Raw genomic sequence first — 22,261 nt, 5'->3', positions numbered from 1 at the left:
ATCCTCTCCCTCTAGATAATAGCTTACATTATTTTGTATAAAATTAAGTGTATCTAAAAATTACCTTTATTTTTATTTTCAGCTTGTCTTCGCTCCTTCAGAGATGGAGCATCTGATCAGACACATCAGACAACCACTGTTATTTCTCCTGAACTAAGAAGCTGTGTCAGTGGTAATTATCCCAACTATTCTTTAGTGTTGGGTTTTTGTGTTGTAGCAAACTGAATTTGACTCACTCATAATTTTAATTTCTATAAAGATGCACCATAAGAAGATTCTAAAGAGAGATAACTTAGTTATAGGTAAAATTAACTTAGCTGTAGATTAAAATAGTAAATGACTAAATAATTAGAAATTATTTATAAGTTCTTATTTATTAATAAGTGTATGTTGTTTTTGGCTATGTTCTATGTTAGTGACAATTTTTCAATTTTTTAAAAAAAGACAAAGGATTATATACAACAAAGGTAGAAACATCTTTTAAATATGTGTGCAGTATACATCAGGTGAACTGTGAACTCAAATTTGTGAAATTAACTTGTTTTCATTAAAACTAAACAAAATAACGACCTGCAAGTAAAGTCTGCCTTTGCTTTAAAAATCTATAAATGAACTATTTAAGGATTGTAGCTTAGCAAAGAGGTTTCCTCAAATTTGCATTTGAAAGATCAATTTTCAGTTGAACTGTTTCTCAAGAGGAGTTTGTCACCTAAATTTTGAGTTGCTATATTTCAAAAAAATTATTTATGGTCATTGACTTCACAATTTTATTTTCAACAGTTTTATATTGACTGTTCTTGTGTGACCAAGTTGTGTGATCAAATGTTAATATTGTTATTAATACTTTAAAGTATACTCTTGTTTATTCTCTTAAATTTTTAATCAATAATAGAAATAGAAAATTGCTTTGTTATACTATATTTACTTTCTCTCTCTCTGAGGAACACATACTACCCAAATTAGTTATTTGTACTTGCCACTTTCCAATGGAGAAAAAACAAAGATGAAAGAGTAAATGTCACTTTGGGTACTTAAAAATAAACACTTTATGTACAGTATTGACATTATCTAGGCATTAATGTAACTGCATTTTTTCCTAATCTAGAAGTGGTTAAAGTTACATAAGTAAAACAATTTGCCTAAACACACAAACACACATTTGGTTCACATCTTTTAAAAAAGAACAAGATAATAATTTAATAACTGTCTTTTTATTACCTTGTTTTTTAAATTGGATTTTTAAGTACTAACTAATTTATTACTATATTTCAAAAGTTAATATTTTTATGAGGAACTGTTTTTATAAAATTTTAGTAATTAGGGGCTAGGTTAAACCTCTCCCACCATTGATAAAAAAACTTCTAATTGACTTATGCAAAAAAAAAGGTTTTAAAGTATGGAAGGAATTTACAGAAAGCTAGCTGAAGAAGCTATTCTGTTGTTTTGTAGAAGAAATTTTAAAGAGTATATAAGAAATTATAAATTTTAATATATAATAAGGGGAGAAGACCACAAAATTATGACAACTTAAAGTGGCCATGACATTTTATAAAAAAAATTTCTCAGTAATTACTGCTACCTTTTGTCCAATGTCTTAAAACTTTTCTTTTTACTATTTGACAAAGGTCTTATTTATTTAAAAGCAAGAAGATAAATTGGTGCCTTTAGATAGTTTAGCATGAGATAGAAGCACTGACTTCTGTTTTTCTGCTGAAAATGGTAGTATTAATAGTCTTATTTTTGTTGTCTACATTATGGAATTGTTTTTAAGAACCAATAAGGAAATATATGCCTTCATTACAGTAACAAAAGATCACTATTTACCTTTGTAAATATAAAAGTATGTTTTTGCAAAATAATTATAGTGATTTATATAATGGATTCAGTTTTCAATGAAAAGGTATTTTTTTGGAGAAAGGAACTATGATTTTTTCAATGATTTTAATGCTTCAGTACAGAATTTACATTAAAGGGCATATACTTACATATTTAAATGGCATATGATATAAATTAAATAGATATTTATTTTTACAGCCATTCCTGACCAGTGTAATCCAATGCCATGCAATGAAGATGGATATAGAAAGTGCAAAGATGGCCTGGCTTCATTCACTTGCTTTTGCAAGCCAGGCTGGCAAGGAGAGAGGTGTGAAATTGGTATGTCTAATAAGTTGGATCATTTAGATTGGCCTTAGGAAAGATTATCTGAAAACTCAATGTGATATAAATTATAATTGATTTTCCCTATTTAGATATAAATGAATGCAAAGATCCCTCATATATCAATGGAGGTTGTGACCAGATATGTGATAATACACCTGGAAGTTACCATTGTTCCTGTAGAAGTGGTTATATTATGCCTACAAATACGAAAGAATGTAAAGGTAAGAACAAGAAGTTAGAATAAGAATAAAAATTTTAACTGAGTAAGTTAAAAATTCAGTTTCAGGGAGCCAGAGGACAAAGGTAGGGAATTTGCCTTGCATGCTACTGCCAACCCAGCATAGACTTGAGTTCTATAACCAGCTTCCCATATGGTCCCTTGAGCCTGCCAGGAGCGATTTCTGAGTGTAGAGCCAGGAGTAACCCCAGAGTACCGCCAGGTGTGGCCCAACACCCCCCAATTCAGTTAAAAATCTAGAATATAGGATTATATTGGAACTTTGGTGGTGTGATGAGTCTTGTGTTCAAGTATAAGGGAAAGCTCTTCTTCAAACATTCTATAGTACTTTAGACAAATGATGAATAATAAAACTATTAGAATACCAGCATCACTAGAACCCTAAATATTAAAATCTGTCACAATACAGGGTACCATTTGCCTTCCTTAAAAAAGTAACACTTAGGGTGTTACCCTACAATGGTAGGATGTTTGCTTTGCATGTGGCAGATCCAGGATGGGCCTGGTTCAACCCCCATTGTCCCGTATGATCCCCCTAGCCAGGAGCAATTTTTGAGCGAATAGCCAGGAGTAACTCCTGAGCATTACTGTGTATCCAACTTCCCCCCCAAAAAAACTCCAAACAAACAAAAATATAAAAAGCAACATATGTACTTGCTTATTTAAATATTAAATATTTTTCTTGAAACACAAGTGACATGTTTTTAGTTTAAATAATATCTATAGGGACTAGAGAGATTGTAGCATCGATGGGATGTCTATCTTGCATATATACAATCTGGGTTTGATTCCCTTCACTACATTTGTTCAAGTGTAAGCATTGAACACTACCAAGTGTGGGTCCAAAACCAAACTGGACTCCCGGAAAAGCAATCTTTATCCATTAAGTTAATATAGTATATACATTTTGGAAAATGTCCTTTTTATAAAAATTAATGTCATTGATGACAAAAGTATATGCTCATATATTTATTTATGTAATCTTTGTCCTTAGTGTCTAATTGATAGGGCATGCATCCAATAGGAGAATGTGTGTTACAATAAAGCCTTTTCTGAGATGTGGTTGTATTTGGGGTAAATCTGCCAATAAATGCCTTATGCAGTAAGAAGAAAAGTTTTCACTAAACACTGAATGTCAGTAGAGTCATAAAGTCACAATGCTCTAACTTGAATTCTTATGATTTAAGCAATTCACTCAATATGTCACAAAACAAAATATTTTAGTCATATATTTTCCCTTTCATTCAAGATATACATTTTATAACACATTTTAAAATAACAAAGTATCTCAGGTAATTGTTGCTTGAAATAAATTTACAATACCCTATTAAAATAGTTTTTTAGTCAATATTCCCATACTCAATTTATTCACTTTATAAAACTATGATACAATATCACAACCAGGATAATGACACTGATCCAGTAAAGACTAAAAATATTTTTCTTTAAATGACACTAATTCTGGGTTTTGTTTTGTTTTTTTGGTTCTATTAGGCTGTGAAAAAAATTGAACTCGTAACATTTGAAAATTGAGGGGGCTGGAGAGATAACATGGAGGTAGGATGTTTGCCTTCCATGCAGAAGGACAGTGGTTCAAAACCCTGCATCCCATATGGTCCCCCGTGCCTGCCAGGGGCGATTTCTGAGCTCAAATCCAGGAGTAACCCCTGAGCAAAAGCTGGATTTGAATGTCCCCCTCAAAAACATTTAAAAATAGAAAATGTATTATCTGTTTTTTGGGGTGGGTGTTTCTGAGTAGTGCTCAGGGTCTTCTAAGGCTATTTCCAGAGATACTTCACTGAGGTTCAGTGCCAGACTTTGAGTATGCAAATTGCTCCTATACTGCAGTGCCAACAAACTCTGGTAGTACTTAGAGGGCCCAGTAGGCCCAAGTTTTGAACTGAGTTCCTAGACATGCAAAGCTTGCACTCCTAAACACTGACCTATCTCTCCAGCCCCCTTTTAATTTTTCACTTGTCTTACTCTGAAGGAACAAAAAGAATTTATGTATAGTTCATATTTCAATGAACTAATTTTGTGAATTGTTTTATTTTTCTTACAGGTGTTTATCTGGCAACTAGTTGTCAACAATTCTGTTTCTTACTTTCTTTATATAAGTTTCTGGAATGTTAGTTTAGAATTAAAATATGTAAACTTTAGCTTTATAAATACTTTGAGATCTTATTCAATCTTACTTGAAATAAATATATTGTATTCAATAATAAAATAATGCAGATATAGCTATTATTAATTTCCAGAACTAAAGGAAAGAATGATGAGCCCTGCCATTTAAATTTATTTTTATATTTATGGTAATTAAGTCAATTAATATATATTTGAAACCATGTTTTCTTTTTTATTTTGTTTTTGGGCCACCTCAGATGATGAGCTCAGAAATCGCTTCTTGCTTGGGGGACCACGTGGAATACAGGGATCAAACTGCAGTCCAACCACATGTGGTCAGCCATATGCAAGGCAAATGCCCTAACGTTGCGCCATCGCTCTGGTCGTGAGACCATGTTTTCTTAACTTATACTAATAGTATGCTAATTTTCTTTATTTTATATTATATTCTAGTAGATAAGAAGATAAACCTTTTATTAAATGCAAAGGAACATGATAAATATTAAGGAAATTCCACATGCCTTTTAAAAATGATATTTAGTGAAGTAAACTACAGTGACAGATTTAATATTTGTTATTCCCAGGTAACTTTGTTGTCTTATTCCACATGTTAAACTAGATCCAGGAGACACAAATCAAAGGTTCTTTGCCATGAGAAAAATTAATATTTTGGTTTTCTTTGTAGATGTGGATGAATGCGCTATAAAACCTGATATTTGTGGAACAGCTGTGTGCAAAAATATCCCAGGATACTTTGAATGTGAATGTGCTGAAGGCTACAAATTCAATCCCATATCAAAATCGTGTGAAGGTAGAATTATGACAATATAATTGCTAATGGTTAAGAGAGTGGGTTTGAAAACTGATTTTAGGGGCTGGAGAGATAGCACGGAGGTAAGGTGTTTGCCTTGCATGCAGAAGGTTGGTGGTTCTAATCCCTGCATCCCTGAGCCTGCCAGGAGCGATTTCTGAGCATAGAGCCAGGAGTAACCCCTGAGCGCTGCCGGGTATGACAGAAAAGCAAAAAAGAAAAGAAAACTGATTTCAAAATAAAAGCATTCGACATGAACAATCTTATTTTTTAACATGGAAAAATCTGTGATATAGCTGAATCAGTGAAATAATCACTGGTTTCTTTCCAGAGTAATGATATGTAAGATACATGATCCTTAGATTTAAAATTATGCATTTTTCTATTTTCTTCTAACTTCAATATGAGTTAAATTCTCATTCATGAATAAAGCAAAGTAAATAAGTCCTTACCTATTCAAATAAAACTGAAAGATAATAAAGAATTGCAATAGAAAGGAAAAGTACACAGATGCAAAATAAAGACAGTTTAAAAGTCATAGGAGGTGGTAAAATGTTGGTGGTTTGGGACCTCAGTCTTTTCTAATAAATTTCTGCCTACTTATTACTATGACATTTATTCTCAAGAAAAGAAAAATTATTTTAAGAAGAGTGTTAGAATAATTAGCATTATGTGATCTTTATGTGCATAATTATTCTGCTATAATTAAATACACAAAAGATTTTTAAATCAAGAGATAACTAACTGAACTCTGCAAATTTGAGAAGTACTGTTTAGTTATTCCTTTGGGTGTGAGGCCCATGTGGACTCATTCTTAAATCATGTTGTCTAAAATGTTAAAAATGGGGGCTGGAGAGATAGCATGGAGGTAATGTGTTTGCCTATCATGCAGAAGGTTGTTGGTTTAAATCCCGGCATCCCATATGGTCCCCCGAGCCTGCCAGGAGCAATTTCTGAGCCCTGGAGTTAGGAGTAATCCCTAAGCACTGCCAGGTGTGACCCAAAAACCAAAAAAAAAAAAAAGTTAAAAATCAAGTACATTTTATTTTGAAGTAAAATACCTTCATTGAAAGAAACATATTTAAGAGGGGGAGAGAAAGAGTAAGAGAGACTGAAAGATAAAGAGTGAAAAAGATATGTACAAGAGAGAACACAGGTGTCTTTAAAGTAGAAAAAACTAAGTATATATCCTAAGTATGGATGTATAGGTAATTTCCCAAAATGGTCAAATGCACCCTAAAGTAAAAAGGCATACATGCCAGGCATATGTGGCAAATAGGCTATTAGAGGAATAAAAAGAATATTTACAAGTTACCTCATATAAACTCCTTTAAAAATTCAAAATTATTATTATATTTTTATTTTTGGGGGCCACACCCAGTGACACTCAGGGGTTACTCCTGGTTATGTGCTCAGCAATCGCTCCTGGCTTGGGGGACAATATGGGACACCGAAGGATTGGACTGTGCAAGGCAGATGCTTTACTGCTCTGTGCCACAGCTCTGGCCCCCTCAAATTAATTTAATACCATAACTAAAATGAACCAAATCAGATGGATAGAGAGTGGTAGTAGTAGTATAATGGTAGGACACTTGCCTTGCACACAGCTCACCAGTTTATCTCAGTCACTGTATATGGTCCCCTGAGAATCACCAGAAATGTTCATGAGTACAGGTGATGTGACCCCAAAATCTAAAATAAATATAATAAAATCAATCAAACCAAATTAGTAGTTTGATCTATTGTATAAATAATCATCCTTTTTAAAGTCATTTAAATAAAAAAATTCATTGATATTTATATTGTGTCATATAATCATTAGCATTGTTGCCAAAACTTGTACCAAAAAATAGCTCTGTAAATATTGAGCAATAATGTTTCCCTACTCCCTCTCCAAAACTTTGAGATCTTCACAGATATTTTAGCAGCTGTAAATTTGTTTAAATCAATACTATTTTCAAAATACATTTAAAAATTCTTTATTCTCTCGAGAGTTTGATGACCCACCTTCTCATACAAAATTATTACTCTCGAAAAATTATATTTTCCCCCTATAAATCTGTACTTTTTTGCCAGTAGAAATAACTATGAAGAATAGTGTCAGAATCTACATCATGCCAGGTGAGAGTGTGACAGTCTGGTTTGCCAGCTATTTCTCACTACTAGTTTAGACCCTGACCTAGGTACAGCCAACACAAACAGACCATCTCTTGGCTTCAGGACAAAACCAAAGGAAGAGTTATGTTGTCTCACACCAGGCACAATGTGAAAGCTTAGTCATTCTCTCACATTAATGGATGACCTCAAAAATGTGGGAATGGGGGCCAGAGAGATCGCACAGCTGTAGGGTGTTTGCCTTGCATGAAGTCGATTCAGGATGGACATTGTTTCTAATCCTGGCATCCTATATGGTCAACTGTGCCTGCCAGGAACAATTTCTAGCACAGAGCCAGGAGTAAGCCCTGAGTGCCACTGGATGTGAACTCCTCCAAAAATTTGGGGAGTGGTCCCAATTACACAAGAGCTATCAACTCTCTGATGAAAATTTCAAAGTGACAATAGCTAAGCTATTCCAAACTGAAGAAACAATAGAAGAGTGCTCCAACAAAGTAAGAGATAGCACAACAAACAAACAAACAAAAAAAACTTCTTAGATCAAAAATCACTGCTCTGAAGAGCATAATAGAAATACTGAAAAAAAAAAAAAAACCACCAAAAGATATAAGCAAGCAGCTTACTTACAGAATCAGAGGAAGAGGAATATAATATTTGCTTCAGGAAGCAAGAAATCATTAAAAATGGGGGGTAGGCATAAAATAAAGAACATATTAGAGAATTATAAAGCAACCACAAAAAACAATATATGAATTAGAGAAGTTCAAGATATAACAGAAGGAGAAAATATAGAAGCAGCTTTGGTAGAAGAACTAGCTAAGAGTTTCCCAAATCTTTGGATCAACCCATACCTTTACTGGCAGGAACCAAAAAAAAAAAAAAAATCCCAAACAGAATCAACCTAAAAAGAAAATTACCAAGACACAAGGTAATTATTGTGGTCTGGGTCAAATATAGAGAAAGAATCTTGAAAGCAGCAAGAACAAAACAAAATATTACTTACAAAAGTGCTTTGAAATTTACAGCCATTTTTCCCAATCAAGTACTAAAGAATAGGGCAGGTTTTATGATATAGTTAATGCACTAAATAGAAATCTAAACAGGTATATTCTATTCACTTAGCTTATAGTTCAAGTTTGAATGGGGTATGCAAATTTTACTGACAAAAATACTTAGATGTTCATGAACATAAAAGAAGAATTTCAAGAAAAGCTGAAGAAACTTATATAAAAGTAAAAAGATCCCAAGTAAATGAAGATTATAAAGATAAAAACCACATAAAACAGTAGTAATTATTGCAATAAGACCTTTGGATGGGCTTGGAGGGAGGTGGATGGTGATGGAGGCCTTTCTCCTTCAGCTCAGGACCACGTGTATCCACCTCCTCTTGAGCCGGTGGTTCTGAGGTGGTCGCAGTGGGTAGCAAACTCACATGCAGGTAGGCTTCAAGAAATATCAGCTTTATTTGCCCTGGCCAACATGTGTGGCCTATAATAACCATTTACGCTGGATTCCAATTCAGCCCTGCATTGTACTTTGCCCCTCAGCCATCTTCACCTCCATCCTACTTCTCCATCAAGGCAAATTCCTTTTTGCCCCTGAGGCCAAACCTTTTTGTTACCTACCAAAGACCCCTCCCAGAAATGGGAGGTCTTTCTTGTAGGTAAGCTTACATAGGAATAATGAGGGGTGGGGTTACAGTAATTAATTTATTTTAAATGATTTTATTTATTAAATGCAAATGGCCTGATCTCACCAATGGGAATACACGGACTTTTCTATACCATTTTTGATTTGCTGAAGAAAAGAACAATTCTCAAATATCTGAGAATCATAGAAGGTAAACTATTCAGTTTCAGTAGTAACTGAACTCACTTTTAAATAGAAGGTACAAGGGCCCAAGAACATAATACTCGTTCATAGATTGGAAAGATCAACATTATTAACATGTCTATAATTTCCATAATGATTTCCTGATGCAATTCAAGCCCCATAATAATTCTCATGACATTCTTTAAGAAATTGAATAAATAATTCTAAAATTTATATGAAACTTTAACATTTCCCAAATAACCAAATCAATTCTGAGAAAATAAAATTGTTAGGTATTAAATTCCCAAACTTTAACGTTTACTACAAAGCTATAATATTTTGTTTTATTTTATTTGGGGAGCAATACTCAGCTGTACTCAGAGTTTATTCCTTGCTCTGTGCTCATGAATCACTCCTGGTGGGTTCAGGGGACCATATAGGATTCTAAGGATGGGTCAGCTATAAGTAAGCCAAGAATCTTACCTATTATACTGTCTCTCCAGCCAACAAAGTCACAATAATAAAAATGACCAAAGACAGATCTCTAGAATAATGTAATAAAATTGAGAACAGAGAGATATACTCAAAAGCACAGATAGTTTGAAGTGGAACAGAGATTTTTCAACAAGTGGTGCTAGGAAAACTTGTTAACTATGTACAAAATAAAAGGAAAAGATCCACCTCACAAATGGAGGGGGAAGTAGTGGAGGGTACCAAGACCAAACACTCACATGTCCATTAAGTAGAAATAAAAAAAAAGGTTCAAATTTAAGCTCCAAATCCAAAGCCAATGACAACAGAATTGATACCCAATTCACAACATACTAGATACAAAGAGGACAATCTATACTAGCAGCCAGGGGGTTAAAAGAGGGGAATATCAGATGCATGCTGGGAATAGGGGTGGAGGGAGGACAATATTGGTGGTGGGAACGCCCTGATTCACTATCACTATTTACCTAAAATATTACTGTGAAAGATTTGTGATCCACTTTGATTAATATAAAAAAATAAAAATAAAAATAAATGTTTTAAAGGAATTGCAATGATAGTACACAGGTAGGGTGTCTGGTTTACATTAGGTCAATCTAGTTTTAATCCCTGGCAATACATATGGTGCCTTGAGCCTTCATGGAGTGATCCCTGAACACAGATCTATTAGTAAATAGACAAACCACCAAGTTTGTCCTAAACTAACAAACAAAAATGTATTTGAAGACCATAATATTAAGTGAACCTTTATAAAAAGCATCGATGAAAAAGATAGGACTCTCTAAGATTGTGACTTCAGTAGTCATGCTCAATGATACAATCTAGTTGACAAGGAAAACAAAAGCATAAACAATTGGACCTACATCAAACTAAAAAGATTCTGTACTGTGAAAGAGAGAGACTAAATATAAAAAAGATACTCCCTTGATTGAGAAAAATTATGTTTATGTCATATAATAAAAATAACTATTATCTAACATATATACATCAATGAAAAACTCAGCAAAATTATCAAACAACTCAACCTATCAACAGGGGGAGGGCAAAAACACATTTCTTCCAAGAAGACATAAATATGACAGATGGGCACATGAAAATATTTATGATTATTGATTTTCAAGGAAGCACAAGGCAAAAAAGACAATCAGCTATCAGCTATTCGACAAAGACTGAAAAATATGTGTTGGTTGGGCCACATGTAAAAGGAACTCATTTGCTGTTGGTGTGACCATTTGATGGGTCAATGTCTCTGGAAAAAGTTTGAAGAATTTTAAAACATTGCAAATAAATTCATATGACCATGTTATTTTACTCTTAAAAATCTGTAAAGAACAAAAATTAATTCAAAAGTTTTTGTATACTGGGGGCTGGCACAGTGGCTCAGCAGTAGGGTATTTGTCTTGCACGCTGCTAACCTAAGATGGAACACAGTTTGATCCTCCAGTGTTCCATATGGTCCCTCAAGCCAGAAATGATTTCTGAGGGCATAACCAGGAGTAATACTTGACTTTCACAAGCTGTGGCCCCAAAACCAAAATAAATAAATAAATAAAATAAGTATTATACTTCATTCATGTTTTCTGAGCACTTCTTACAGTAGTCAAGATTTGAAAACAACTCATGTACCAAAAATAGATGAGTAAATAAAAATAATGTGGTCTATATTCTCAATGGAATGTTACTCAGCAAAGAGAAAAAATGGAGTTTTTAACTTAGATGGAATTGGAGGGGTCATGCAAGTTTGTCAGAAAGTAAAAGATAAAAAGCGAATTATGTCATTCATATGCAGAGCACAAAGAAACACTTGTATCTCATTTAAATTTCATGCCAAGTACTCAAGTGTAAGTTGATATCAGAAATATATTTTAATAAGATCTATTTTATTAAATTATCTTATATAAAATCAATTTTCTATTAGTTTAAGTATTTAGGGGATATTATGTTTTATGTTCCCTTTTATTCCAGATGTGGATGAATGTTCTGAGAATATCTGTACTCAACTCTGTGTCAATTATCCAGGAAATTACACTTGTTATTGTGATGGGAAGAAAGGATTTATACTTGCTCAAGACCAGAAGAGTTGTGAGGTAATTCTTCACAACGCTAAACTTCCTTTTTTCTCCCTAAATTAAAAGATCCAAGTACTTATTTTCAAATGCTTGAGAGAGTGGAGTTAATATGTATTATATTTAATTGCTCTTGATCTAAGTAACTTAATAGTTAACAGTCATTAACTGTGATCCTATAGCTCATAAATATAGGGATACTTAATGACTGTGTTAAAAACAAAAATGACTTTAGGTAAAAGGTTTTTGAGAATGATAATTTGTGTAGTTTGCAGGTTTACAAACTGCAAAGTATAAGAAAACCTAAGTCATGCTTCCATAGAAACTTTAGTAAAGACATTTTCTAGTAACTGATTTCTTTGTCCTACTCTGACAAGTTTGATCATGTCTTAGGTACTTGCATTGAATATTCATGAAACAAGTATAAACTTAATGTTATCGAAAGTAAAACAAAACAAAACAAAACACATAATCATAGATAAAAATAATGGCCAGAATCTTATATTGTGGGATTAAAGTCCCAAATTGCAACAACTTAATTTTATGTTTGTATTTTTTAAATTTGTAATTACTTGTGCAGATTTAATTCAGAATTGACCCAGAAATGGAATGCTGTGTATAGGTTCTTGTTTTTGCTTTGTCACAGGTCAACATTTGAAGCTGATCTTCTCCTTCCCAAGAAAGGGTCACATATTAGTGATCCTTAATTCAATATTTTTATCACTTTTATTTTTACAATTGAAGGTGAGATTTTATAAAATTATGAAACAGACTTCAAAAAACATCCAAATAGCACTTTCAAAAGCACCTAAATATACACAAGTCTTGGTATTCAATATCCCTTTTCCATATTATGCTACCTTTTTGGTAAAGAAAAAAGCTAATTGGCATATGTAATAACTTAAGTAGTATTTCATTGAAATGCCATGCTACATAAAAGTTTGTTTTATGATTTAGTTTCATACTATGATAGTATTTGTTATAGTTGCATAGCACCAACTAGTGTATTTTCTAGAGTACAAGACAACTCCCCCCCATTATATTTTATTTAAACACCTTGATTACATACATGATTGTGTATGTAAAGAACACCACCCATCACCAGTGCAACATTCCCATCACCAATGTCCCAAATCTCCCTCCTCCCCACCCAACCCCCGCCTATATTCTAGACAGGCTTTCTATAACCCTCAAACATTCTCATTGTTAGGATAGTTCAAAATGTAGTTATTTCTCTAACTAAACTCATCCCTGTTTGTGGTGAGCTTCATGAGGTGAGCTGTAAATTCCAGCCCTTCTCTCTTTTGTGTCTGAAAATTATTATTGCAAGAATGTCTTTCATTTTTCTTAAAACCCATAGATGAGTGAGACCATTTTGTGTTTTTTTCTCTCTCTGACTTATTTCATTCAGCATAATAGATTCCATGTACATCCATGTATAGGAAAATTTCATGACTTCATCTCTCCTGACAGCTGCATAATATTTCATTGTGTATATGTACCACAGTTTCTTTAGCCATTCGATAAGATGACTTTTTAACCCATGAAAAACTTCTTAAAAGTTGAAACTTACTCTAGCTTCAGGGACAAGTCATCCGCCCCCTCTCACCACGTATCTCTTCCAGCTGCCAGATGTCATCACTCAGTCCTCGGCTTGTCCTGATTAATATTTGAGGGCACACAGAGGAGCTAAGTTACCAAGCGTTGCTTCCCATCCAGCCACCAGGGGTAACTCCTGAGTGTCACCAGGTGTAGCCCAAAAACCAAAATAAATAACTAAATAAATAAAATAAATATTATATCTTCACCCATGTCTAAGCATGGCTTCCTGGTGCTCTAACCCTATATATATATTTCAGGGTTTTTTTTTTTTTTAATTTTTATTGTGGCTGAAGTGAATTACAAATCTTTCACATTAATATTTAAGGTATATAGTGACAGTGAATCAGGGGCACCAGTGGTGTCCTCCCTCCACCCCTCTTCCCAGCATGCATCCCAGAATACTAGTGTAACTGGCCCCTACTTGTACAGCTTGCTGTGGATTATGTATAGATTCTGTTGTCATTGACTTTTGGTTTCATGTTCAGGTCTGATCATTTTTTATTTCTACTAAATGTTCATGTGAGTTTTTGGACCTGGTACCATTCATTCCCCCCCCTCAATTTATGAGGCTGAACAAGATGATTCAAGCAATGTGGTACTGTTGAACATATAGAAAAAGAAAAAAGAAAAGAAGAAAGAAAAAAAAATTAGGAGGAGTCTTTCTAGGTGTTATAAATATCAATTTAGGAAAAGGAAGGGGAAAAAGAAAAAAAGGTAACAAAACAAAAAAATAACAAACAAAAATCAACAATATAATAACAAGAAAAATACAAAAAAAACACAAACAAAACAAAAAGAACAGACAAAAAAGCAAAGGCGCGCGCGCGCGCGCACACACACACACACACACACACACACAGACAAAGATAAAAAACAAACAGAAAAATTCCAACTAGCAACTACATAAAAAGGTTTGTGCTTCTTTTTTTGTTTTGCTGAAGCATAGTAAGTTTTCGGGAAATTAGAAAGGGAATTCCCTTGGCCTAAGAGATTTTGGCTTTCTGCACTCTTGCCCTTGAAGTATACTACCCTGAGAACCACTACAGACTTTGTACACACTCTTTTTCTCTCCCCAAGGTCTTTTTATGCTGTCAGGCATCTTTCTACTCAGTTATGGATGATATAATCAGGCCTCTCTAACTCAATATGTTGGTATTTACACAGGTCATAGGACAAAGCCTAGGAATAGTCTTTCTTTATAGATCTAGACTTTCTATTCCATCACTTGTTGTACTCAGACTTTTATAATTGGTGGTCTCGGTTTTTGCACAGATCCTAGGACAAAGCCTGGAATAGAGGTTTTAATTTATGATTCTAGAAGTTCTATTTCATCGCAGTTGTTACAGTTAGACCTCTGGGATTGGAGATCTTGGATTTTTTTACAGCTCCTAGGCCTAAGCCTAAACTAGGGTCTTTTTTTGTTTTATTAGTCCCAGGGTAAGTACTGCCCAGTCTTGGCTGTCAATGTCAGTCTTCAGTAGTTGGTAATCTTGGTTTTTATATAGGTCAAAGGGCTATGTATCTTCCAATTTCATCTCACCTTTAGGACGTTCTGTTCTTGGATCAAGTTATTGCCTTCAAACCCTATATTTTAACAGAAAAAATAGGAGGTCATCTTATATGTCCAGTCATTTTATATGCTGGAAAATACAGTACTTTAAATATATTTATTGATACTGTGGAAGGAAATAATAAATGATTGTTGGACATAGATTAAGACATTGCCATGTGCACAACACTTCCTCTCACCAAATATCTATTTATTTCTCTATAATATATTTACTTAAGAAAAGTCTTCAATTTTATGTATTTTTAAATTTTATTTTAGTCACTGTGATCTATAGTATTGATTATGGCAGGTTTTCACAGGTAAAATTTCAAATACAACACCCTCTTTTAGACACTCATCTTCCCTTCACTATTGTCCCTTTACTATATGTTTCATCATCCTATTTATTAATTTTCCCCTGACAGAGTGAAATGTTTTGTACTAAAGACCACTTCTCAGTTTATGTTAAATTTGGGAACATTATGTTTTTTTTATGTTAGTTTGTATGCTAAGAAGAAAGATCATTCTGTATTTATCCTTCTTCTAACTTCACTCATGTTTTCATTTTAATGTTTATCTTTAATCTTAGAAAAATAACTAGATTTCTTAATTTATATTTATATTTATAATTTATAGAATACTTAATTTATATTTGTTCTATCCAGGTTTTTCAGAATTTTCTTTACTATCTAGGCAACACATTTTTTTCTCAGAAAGTTCAATAATATAATAAGTGAATAAATGAAGTTTTATGACTCATCCACCTATTTCTGATCAACAGAAATGATTTTTAGGGAGAGTTTAGGTTGAGCAAGTGGCCAAGACAGATGTCAGAAAATAGTTCTGTGTTTCTTTAGAATCAACAGTAAAAGTTCATTAAAACGAAAACAAACATTTCATTTTGGGATGAACATTAGAAATTCACTGGAGAGTTGGAGAACTACTATAATAATGAGACTCTTGCTTTGCATGTCACTGATCCTGATTTTATTCCCTGCCCCACTTATGGTTCTTCAGAAGTGCAAAGAATTTCCCCTGAGCACAGAGCTAGAGCCAGAAGTCTGTCATGAGGACCACCAGATGTGGCCCAATACACATCCCTCAGTCCACTTTTTCCAATTCACTAGACAATATAGCTAATGTCTTAGGTAGGCTCAACTCTAAAACAGAAATTTATACAAGTTCATATGTTCATAGCATAAGTGATTTTCTTTTGAATTGGGTGAAGAGGAAAAACAGAGACTGGTTAAGAAAAGGTGGGACCAACAAGCTGTCACCAGACAGAACAATTTTAAACTGGAAGATGTTGATTACAAAGTATTTGTAGACCTTTGGCTCTATAACCACACTTTTCATCTGAAGAAATGTATAGGTTTTCTTGAGCACAACATAGTCATTATTGAGATGAACCTTGCCCCATAGGTCTGTCATCTCTACCCAGAAAGGTTTCTTCACTGAGTTGATGTGCATCCAGTCCTCTAGACAAGTTCATGCAAAGGTGATGACTGCAAATATCTCTAAAGAAATCAGTTCTGTATTCAAATTTGATGAATCAAAAAAAAGTATTGGAACTGGAGTAATCCATCAAAGCATGTAGTTATATTTGGTCTATCTAGGAGTAACTATTCTAGAGGTAAATCCCACACAACTCTGAATGTATTATAGCCCTACTGAATGTATTATAATTTTGGCTCCATTCCATTATGGTCACAGCCTGAGCCCCTCACTCCAGCCTTATAGCTACTGTACAATATGAATTTTGTAGCTCTAGCTAGTTAAGAACTAAAGAAAGATTCCCCAATGTCTGTATGCCAGACTAAGTCTCCAACCTAAAGTGGAGGACTAAACACAAAGGTTTAATTTTTTTTTTTTTGGACCATACCTGATGATGCTCAGGGATTACTCCTGGCAATGCACTCAGAATTTCTTCTGGCGTGGGGAACCATATGGGATGCAGGGGATTGAATCTCGGTCTGTCTTGGGTCAGCTGCGTGCAAGGTAAATGCCCTACCGCTGTGCCATCGCTCAGGCCCCAGAGGATCATTTTTTTTTTTGTTTGAACCTGCATGACAGAATCTGGGAACTGGCAGTACCCAGTAAGTACACTGGGTGCAGTTATTCCCTGGTCACAATGGTCAACAGCCACTCCTGAGGAGATGTAATCCCTAAGGCCACAGCAGAGAGCAAATGTCCCAGGAAAATGCCACATGCATTCAGGCCTTGGATTAAAGCCGCCACCCTCAAACATGTACTAGCAAATGCATGTCTCCCTCTTAGTTAGATGGCATTTGATATATATGTAGCAAGAATCTTTAATCATTGCAGGAGTCAGTTGAACTCAGATGTTATATTAGCTGACAAACATCAACCATGGGAACCAAGGGCCAGAAGCCAAATTCAGGCAAACTATGGTACCAAAACAATGCAGCCAGGTAGCAGGTTACAAAATCAAAACCAAAAAATTCTATTGTTTTATTATTGCAAAACAAAGAGATAAGGAAGAGAAGACAAGTGGAGAGGATTGGAGAAGAGCGGAGAGGAGAGAAGAGGGAAGGGAAAAGGAACTGACGAGAGGGGAGAGGAGAGGTGATGAGGGAGGGGAGGGGAGGGGAGAGGGAGGTGAAGACGAGAGGAAAGAAGAGAAAAGAATAAAAGTAATAGATATGTCTCTTGAGCACAACCAGGAATGACCTTTGAGAAGAAGAGATTTAAAAGACTTATACATTGAAAACAATAAGTCATTATTGTGAGAAATAGAAGAGGATATTAGGAAATAGAACAATGTTTCATATTCATAGATTGAAAGAACATGTTGCCATAATGATGATCCTCCAGAAAGGATTATAAAGAGTCAATAAAACAACCTTATCAAATGATTTATGGTGGGGCCGTTGAGGTGGCGCTAGAGGTAAGGTGTCTGCCTTGCAAGAGCTAGCCAAGGAAGGACCGCGACTGCGGTTTGATCCCCCATATGGTCCCCCCAAGCCAGGGGCAATTTCTGAGCGCTTAGCCAGGAGTAAACCCTGAGCATCAAATGGGTGTGGCCTGAAAAACAAACAAACAAACAAACAAACAAAAAGATTTATGGGATGTCAAGTTAAACCCTAATGCTTAAGGAGAATTAAAGACAGTTAAACAAAGGAGCTGAATACATGAAATGAATCATGGGGAATCTTTACCAAATTGTGTTGCTAAAACTGAATAACTACTTGAAGAGAGAAAGGAAAGAAGGAAGAGGAGAACAGAAGGAAAGAAACTATCCATTTCTCACATTCATCTAACCCCATGCATAGAGGTCAAACCCAAATGTACTAAAGACCTTGATATCAGATCCAAAAACATAAGGTATATAGAAGAGCTCGTAGGTAAAACACTCCATGACATTGAGTCCAAAGGCATCTTCAAGGAGGAAACAGCACTGTCCAAACAAGTGGTAGCAGAGATAAACAGATGGGACTATATTAAACTGAGAAGCTTCTGCACCTCAAAGGAAATAGTGCCTAGGATGCAAAAGCCACCCACAGAATGGGAGAAACTATTCACTCAATACCCATCAGATAAGGAACTAATATTGGAAATATGCAAGGTACTGACAGAACTGAAGAAGAAAAAAAATCTAATCACACCAGAAAATGGGGAAAATAAATGAACAGACACTTTCCCACAGAAGAATTAAAAATTGCCAAAAGATATGACCAAATGCTCCTCATTACTAATCAACAGGGAGATGCAAATAAAAATAGAAACTGACACACAAATGCTAATTCAATTTTTGTTAAATACCTCATTATTTAATCAGTCTATAAAATATATTGAGGTACAAATAGTTAAATCTCCCAGTATTTGGACCTCAAATTTGATTATCTCGATAAAAAGAGAACAACAATCAAAATACAAATAGGACTATATCAAACTAAAAAGATTGATTCTGGCAAAATAAACTCAGGCTAAAATTAATAAAAAAAATTAGGAAACCACTTATCTTTGGCCATTAATTACACTAAGGACTCTGTTATTGTTTATTAATCCTGTTGAAACTGGGACTACAGTTCTATAGTCTGTTAGATCATTTTTTATTTTTATCACCATCTGATTGCCATGCTGTATGTTTTTTTGTGTGTGGGAATGGTTGCTCTTTTTTTTAACACCATGATTACTAGTTTGTTCATAATACATTTGTTATTACAGATAAAGTTGTTCATGATTGAGTTACAATCATGCACATTATAACTACCTTCATCAGTGCGCATTTCCTATCACCAATGTCAAAAGTTTTCCTCTTGCCCTCCCTGAGATCCTCTTCCCTTCCACCACCCTCTCCCACCATTTTACTTCTCTCTCTCCCTTCTCTCTCTTTATCACTCTCTCTTTTGCTCACCCCCTCTTTTATTTCTTCGATGACATTGTGGTTTGTACTACTGCAAAATGAATGGGTGCCATGAATGCCCTTTCCTATTAGACCTTCTCTACTCTAACCACACACTGTGCTCTTTGTGGCAAGCTACCAACCATGGAATAGTCCTTCTAATTTTCATCACTAGTGTCTCTGGAGAGACAAGATATTTTTCAATAGTAAGAAAAGTAAAGCAGTGGGAGGATAGCCCCATGACCGGGAAAAGATATATAAAAAACCCTACAACCAGGACAAAAAAATGAGCCTGAGCATGCACTGGCAAGGAGCTGGAGGGGGTTGTGGGAAGATGATCCACTGGAGGAACAGCATTACCCCCAGACTCCACCAGAAATATGATAGGTTTTTGACATCATGGGGTGTTGAACGATGAAGGAGATATTACAAAGTGATATCATATATATACATATTTATGTAAAATTATATATATAAGAAATCTAAAATCTTATACTTTGTGAATAAGTTAGGAGTAGGACAAATAGATTATCTTATTTATATGTTTTGTCTAGAGAAATGAATCGAGGACATAGACTATCAAATAATGACAAAGCTTTGACTTTGGATTATAAAACACATTATCAAGCAGTGATGGGATTGAATTGAGGGTAAAGAAGCAATGAGCTTTGGTGGAGGATCTTGTAAACTTTGTTGGTGGTAATTATGCAGTATTTTTGCACATCAAAATATTGAATGCTAATACTTTTTATAAAAATCTTATCTAAACTATAATAAAATGAAATATTAAAAATATTTCCAAATATAAATAATAGAAGGCATAACAAGCAATTTTTATTCTTATTGAAGAGAAATATTATTTTATACTTAGATTTATAAAGGAATAGTAAATATGCCTTTAAAATACATTTTTTCCATTTTATTTAGGCATAATGATTTATCATTGCTGTTGAAATTTCAAGCATACAAGGTTTAGACACCACCTTCACCAATCAGCCTCTCTCTAGTATTTTCTCAAGGTTTCCTTCCTCCTACCTCCATACCCACCTTTTTAGCAAACTTTATTTTTTCAGATTGACTATTAAGCTCTGGTGCTATTAGCCATGTATTATTATATTCCCTTACTGTGTATTTTTATGTTTCATATATGACAAAGATAAATCTGTATTTGTCCTTCTTTGACTTTAATTAGCCAGATTCCTTTAGTTTTTTTTTTTTTTTTGCTTTGTTTTTGTTTTTGGGCCACACCCAGTGGCACTTGGCTATGTGCTCAGAAATCACTCCTGGCTTGGGTACCATATGGAATGCCAGGGATGAACCGAAGTCTGTCCTAGGTAGCCACATGCAATGCAAATGCCCTACTACTGTGCCACCAGTCAGGCCCCTGGATTCCCTTAGTTTTGTTCATAGAGCAGAGAATTATATTGTTGAGTAGTAATATTATGTATATATACTTTATACACTCATATGTTCTCAAGCACTTGGGTTATTTTCATAAATTTGCTATTATAATTAGCACTGTAAAAATATAGGAATGCAAATTTTTCCAATAGTGTTTTTGGGGCTCTTGGATTTGAAGTCAAGAAGTGCAATAGCTGTAGCCTATGAAAGATTAATTCTTAGTTTCTGGAGAAATCTTCATACATTTTTTCATGTATTCTTGTTTTACCAGTTAAAACTCATTTTTATTTTTCTTAAAATATCTTTATTTAGGCATCATGATTACAAACATGTTTGCAGTTGGATTTCATTTTTCATGCATTCTTGATGGGCGACTCAAGAAATTAAAATATGTTTCTTTGTTATTATCAAAAGAAATCTTAATATTTTAGCATATCACAGTAGATGGATTTGACAGAAGCTAAAAATCAAAAGAACATATGTATAAGCAATAATTTATGGTTTTTAATTGGCTTATTTGCTTTATTCCAGACTGTTCCAGTATGCCTTCCATTGAATCTTGATAAAAATTTTGAATTACTTTATCTGGCAGAGAAGTTTTCAGGAGGTGTTTTATATTTAAAGTTTCGTTTGCCAGAAACTACCAGGTGAGGTACCAATGTCAATGGTAATTTTTAGAAGTATTCAGATAAGAGAAGAAGGATAAAAGGAACTGGAATAAAAAAAGGATTGAAGCACAAGATATTGTATTATTTATCAGATAATTTAAGTATATCATAAATTAGGTAATATGGGGAATGCCAAAATTAATTTGGTCTTTTAGAATTTTAATTTTTATACTAAAATATTTTTGTTTATTCTAAGTTGACTATATTACTATTACATTATTCTGCAATTTAATTTTTATTGAGACTTCATTTAAATTCAGGTGAGAAAGAGTACTTAATATGTTTTTGAAATTTTTTACTCTTTCCACATTATAAAGGCAAAGTAATGAGAAGATGCTTAGTATTTGCTTTTATAATATAGTTGTTTCCATAATTATTCAGGAATATTCACAAAAGATTCTTCAATTTTCAGAGTAATAGTACAACAGGTAGGGCGCTTGCCTTGCTTATATCTTACCCATGTTTAATCCACACCACAGATAGTGACCTCTGAGCACAGAACCAGGAGTAAGCCCTGAGCACTGGTGGATGCATTCTAAAAAGAACAAATATAACATTTAATTAATACATTTATTTAGTTATTAATATTTGGAACCCATTCAGCAGTACTCTGGGTTACTCCTGGCTCTTTGTTCATAAATAACTCCTGGCAAGCTCAGGGAACCATATGGTATGCCGGGAATTGAACCTGAGTATTCCTGTAGTTTGATGAAATATTGGAAGGAAATATTGGTTATAGTTTTGAATTCTTTTAAGTTTTCCTTATCAAATTTCCTCATAGATATCCATTATTGGATCTAGAAAAACAAAAAAGAATTTTGTTAGAATAATAAAAAAACTATATTTGAAACTGA

The 22,261-nt window shown here is 34.1% G+C and overlaps 1 protein-coding gene across 1 annotated transcript in view; it reads left to right on the top strand.

Moving 5' to 3' along the window:
• Nucleotides 1–22,261, top strand: part of PROS1 (protein S) — a 77,486-nt gene that overhangs the window by 30,449 nt on the left and 24,776 nt on the right. The window contains exons 4-9 of the mRNA XM_049785722.1: nt 83–172; nt 2,035–2,157; nt 2,253–2,384; nt 5,211–5,336; nt 11,721–11,842; nt 21,271–21,386. Coding sequence (XP_049641679.1) covers nt 83–172; nt 2,035–2,157; nt 2,253–2,384; nt 5,211–5,336; nt 11,721–11,842; nt 21,271–21,386 — 709 coding nt within the window. The remainder of the gene's footprint in view (nt 1–82; nt 173–2,034; nt 2,158–2,252; nt 2,385–5,210; nt 5,337–11,720; nt 11,843–21,270; nt 21,387–22,261) is intronic.

This window comes from Suncus etruscus, chromosome 13 (assembly GCF_024139225.1).
Source record: "Suncus etruscus isolate mSunEtr1 chromosome 13, mSunEtr1.pri.cur, whole genome shotgun sequence".
NCBI lineage: Eukaryota > Metazoa > Chordata > Mammalia > Eulipotyphla > Soricidae > Suncus > Suncus etruscus.
This window is presented reverse-complemented; position numbering and strand designations above follow the sequence as displayed.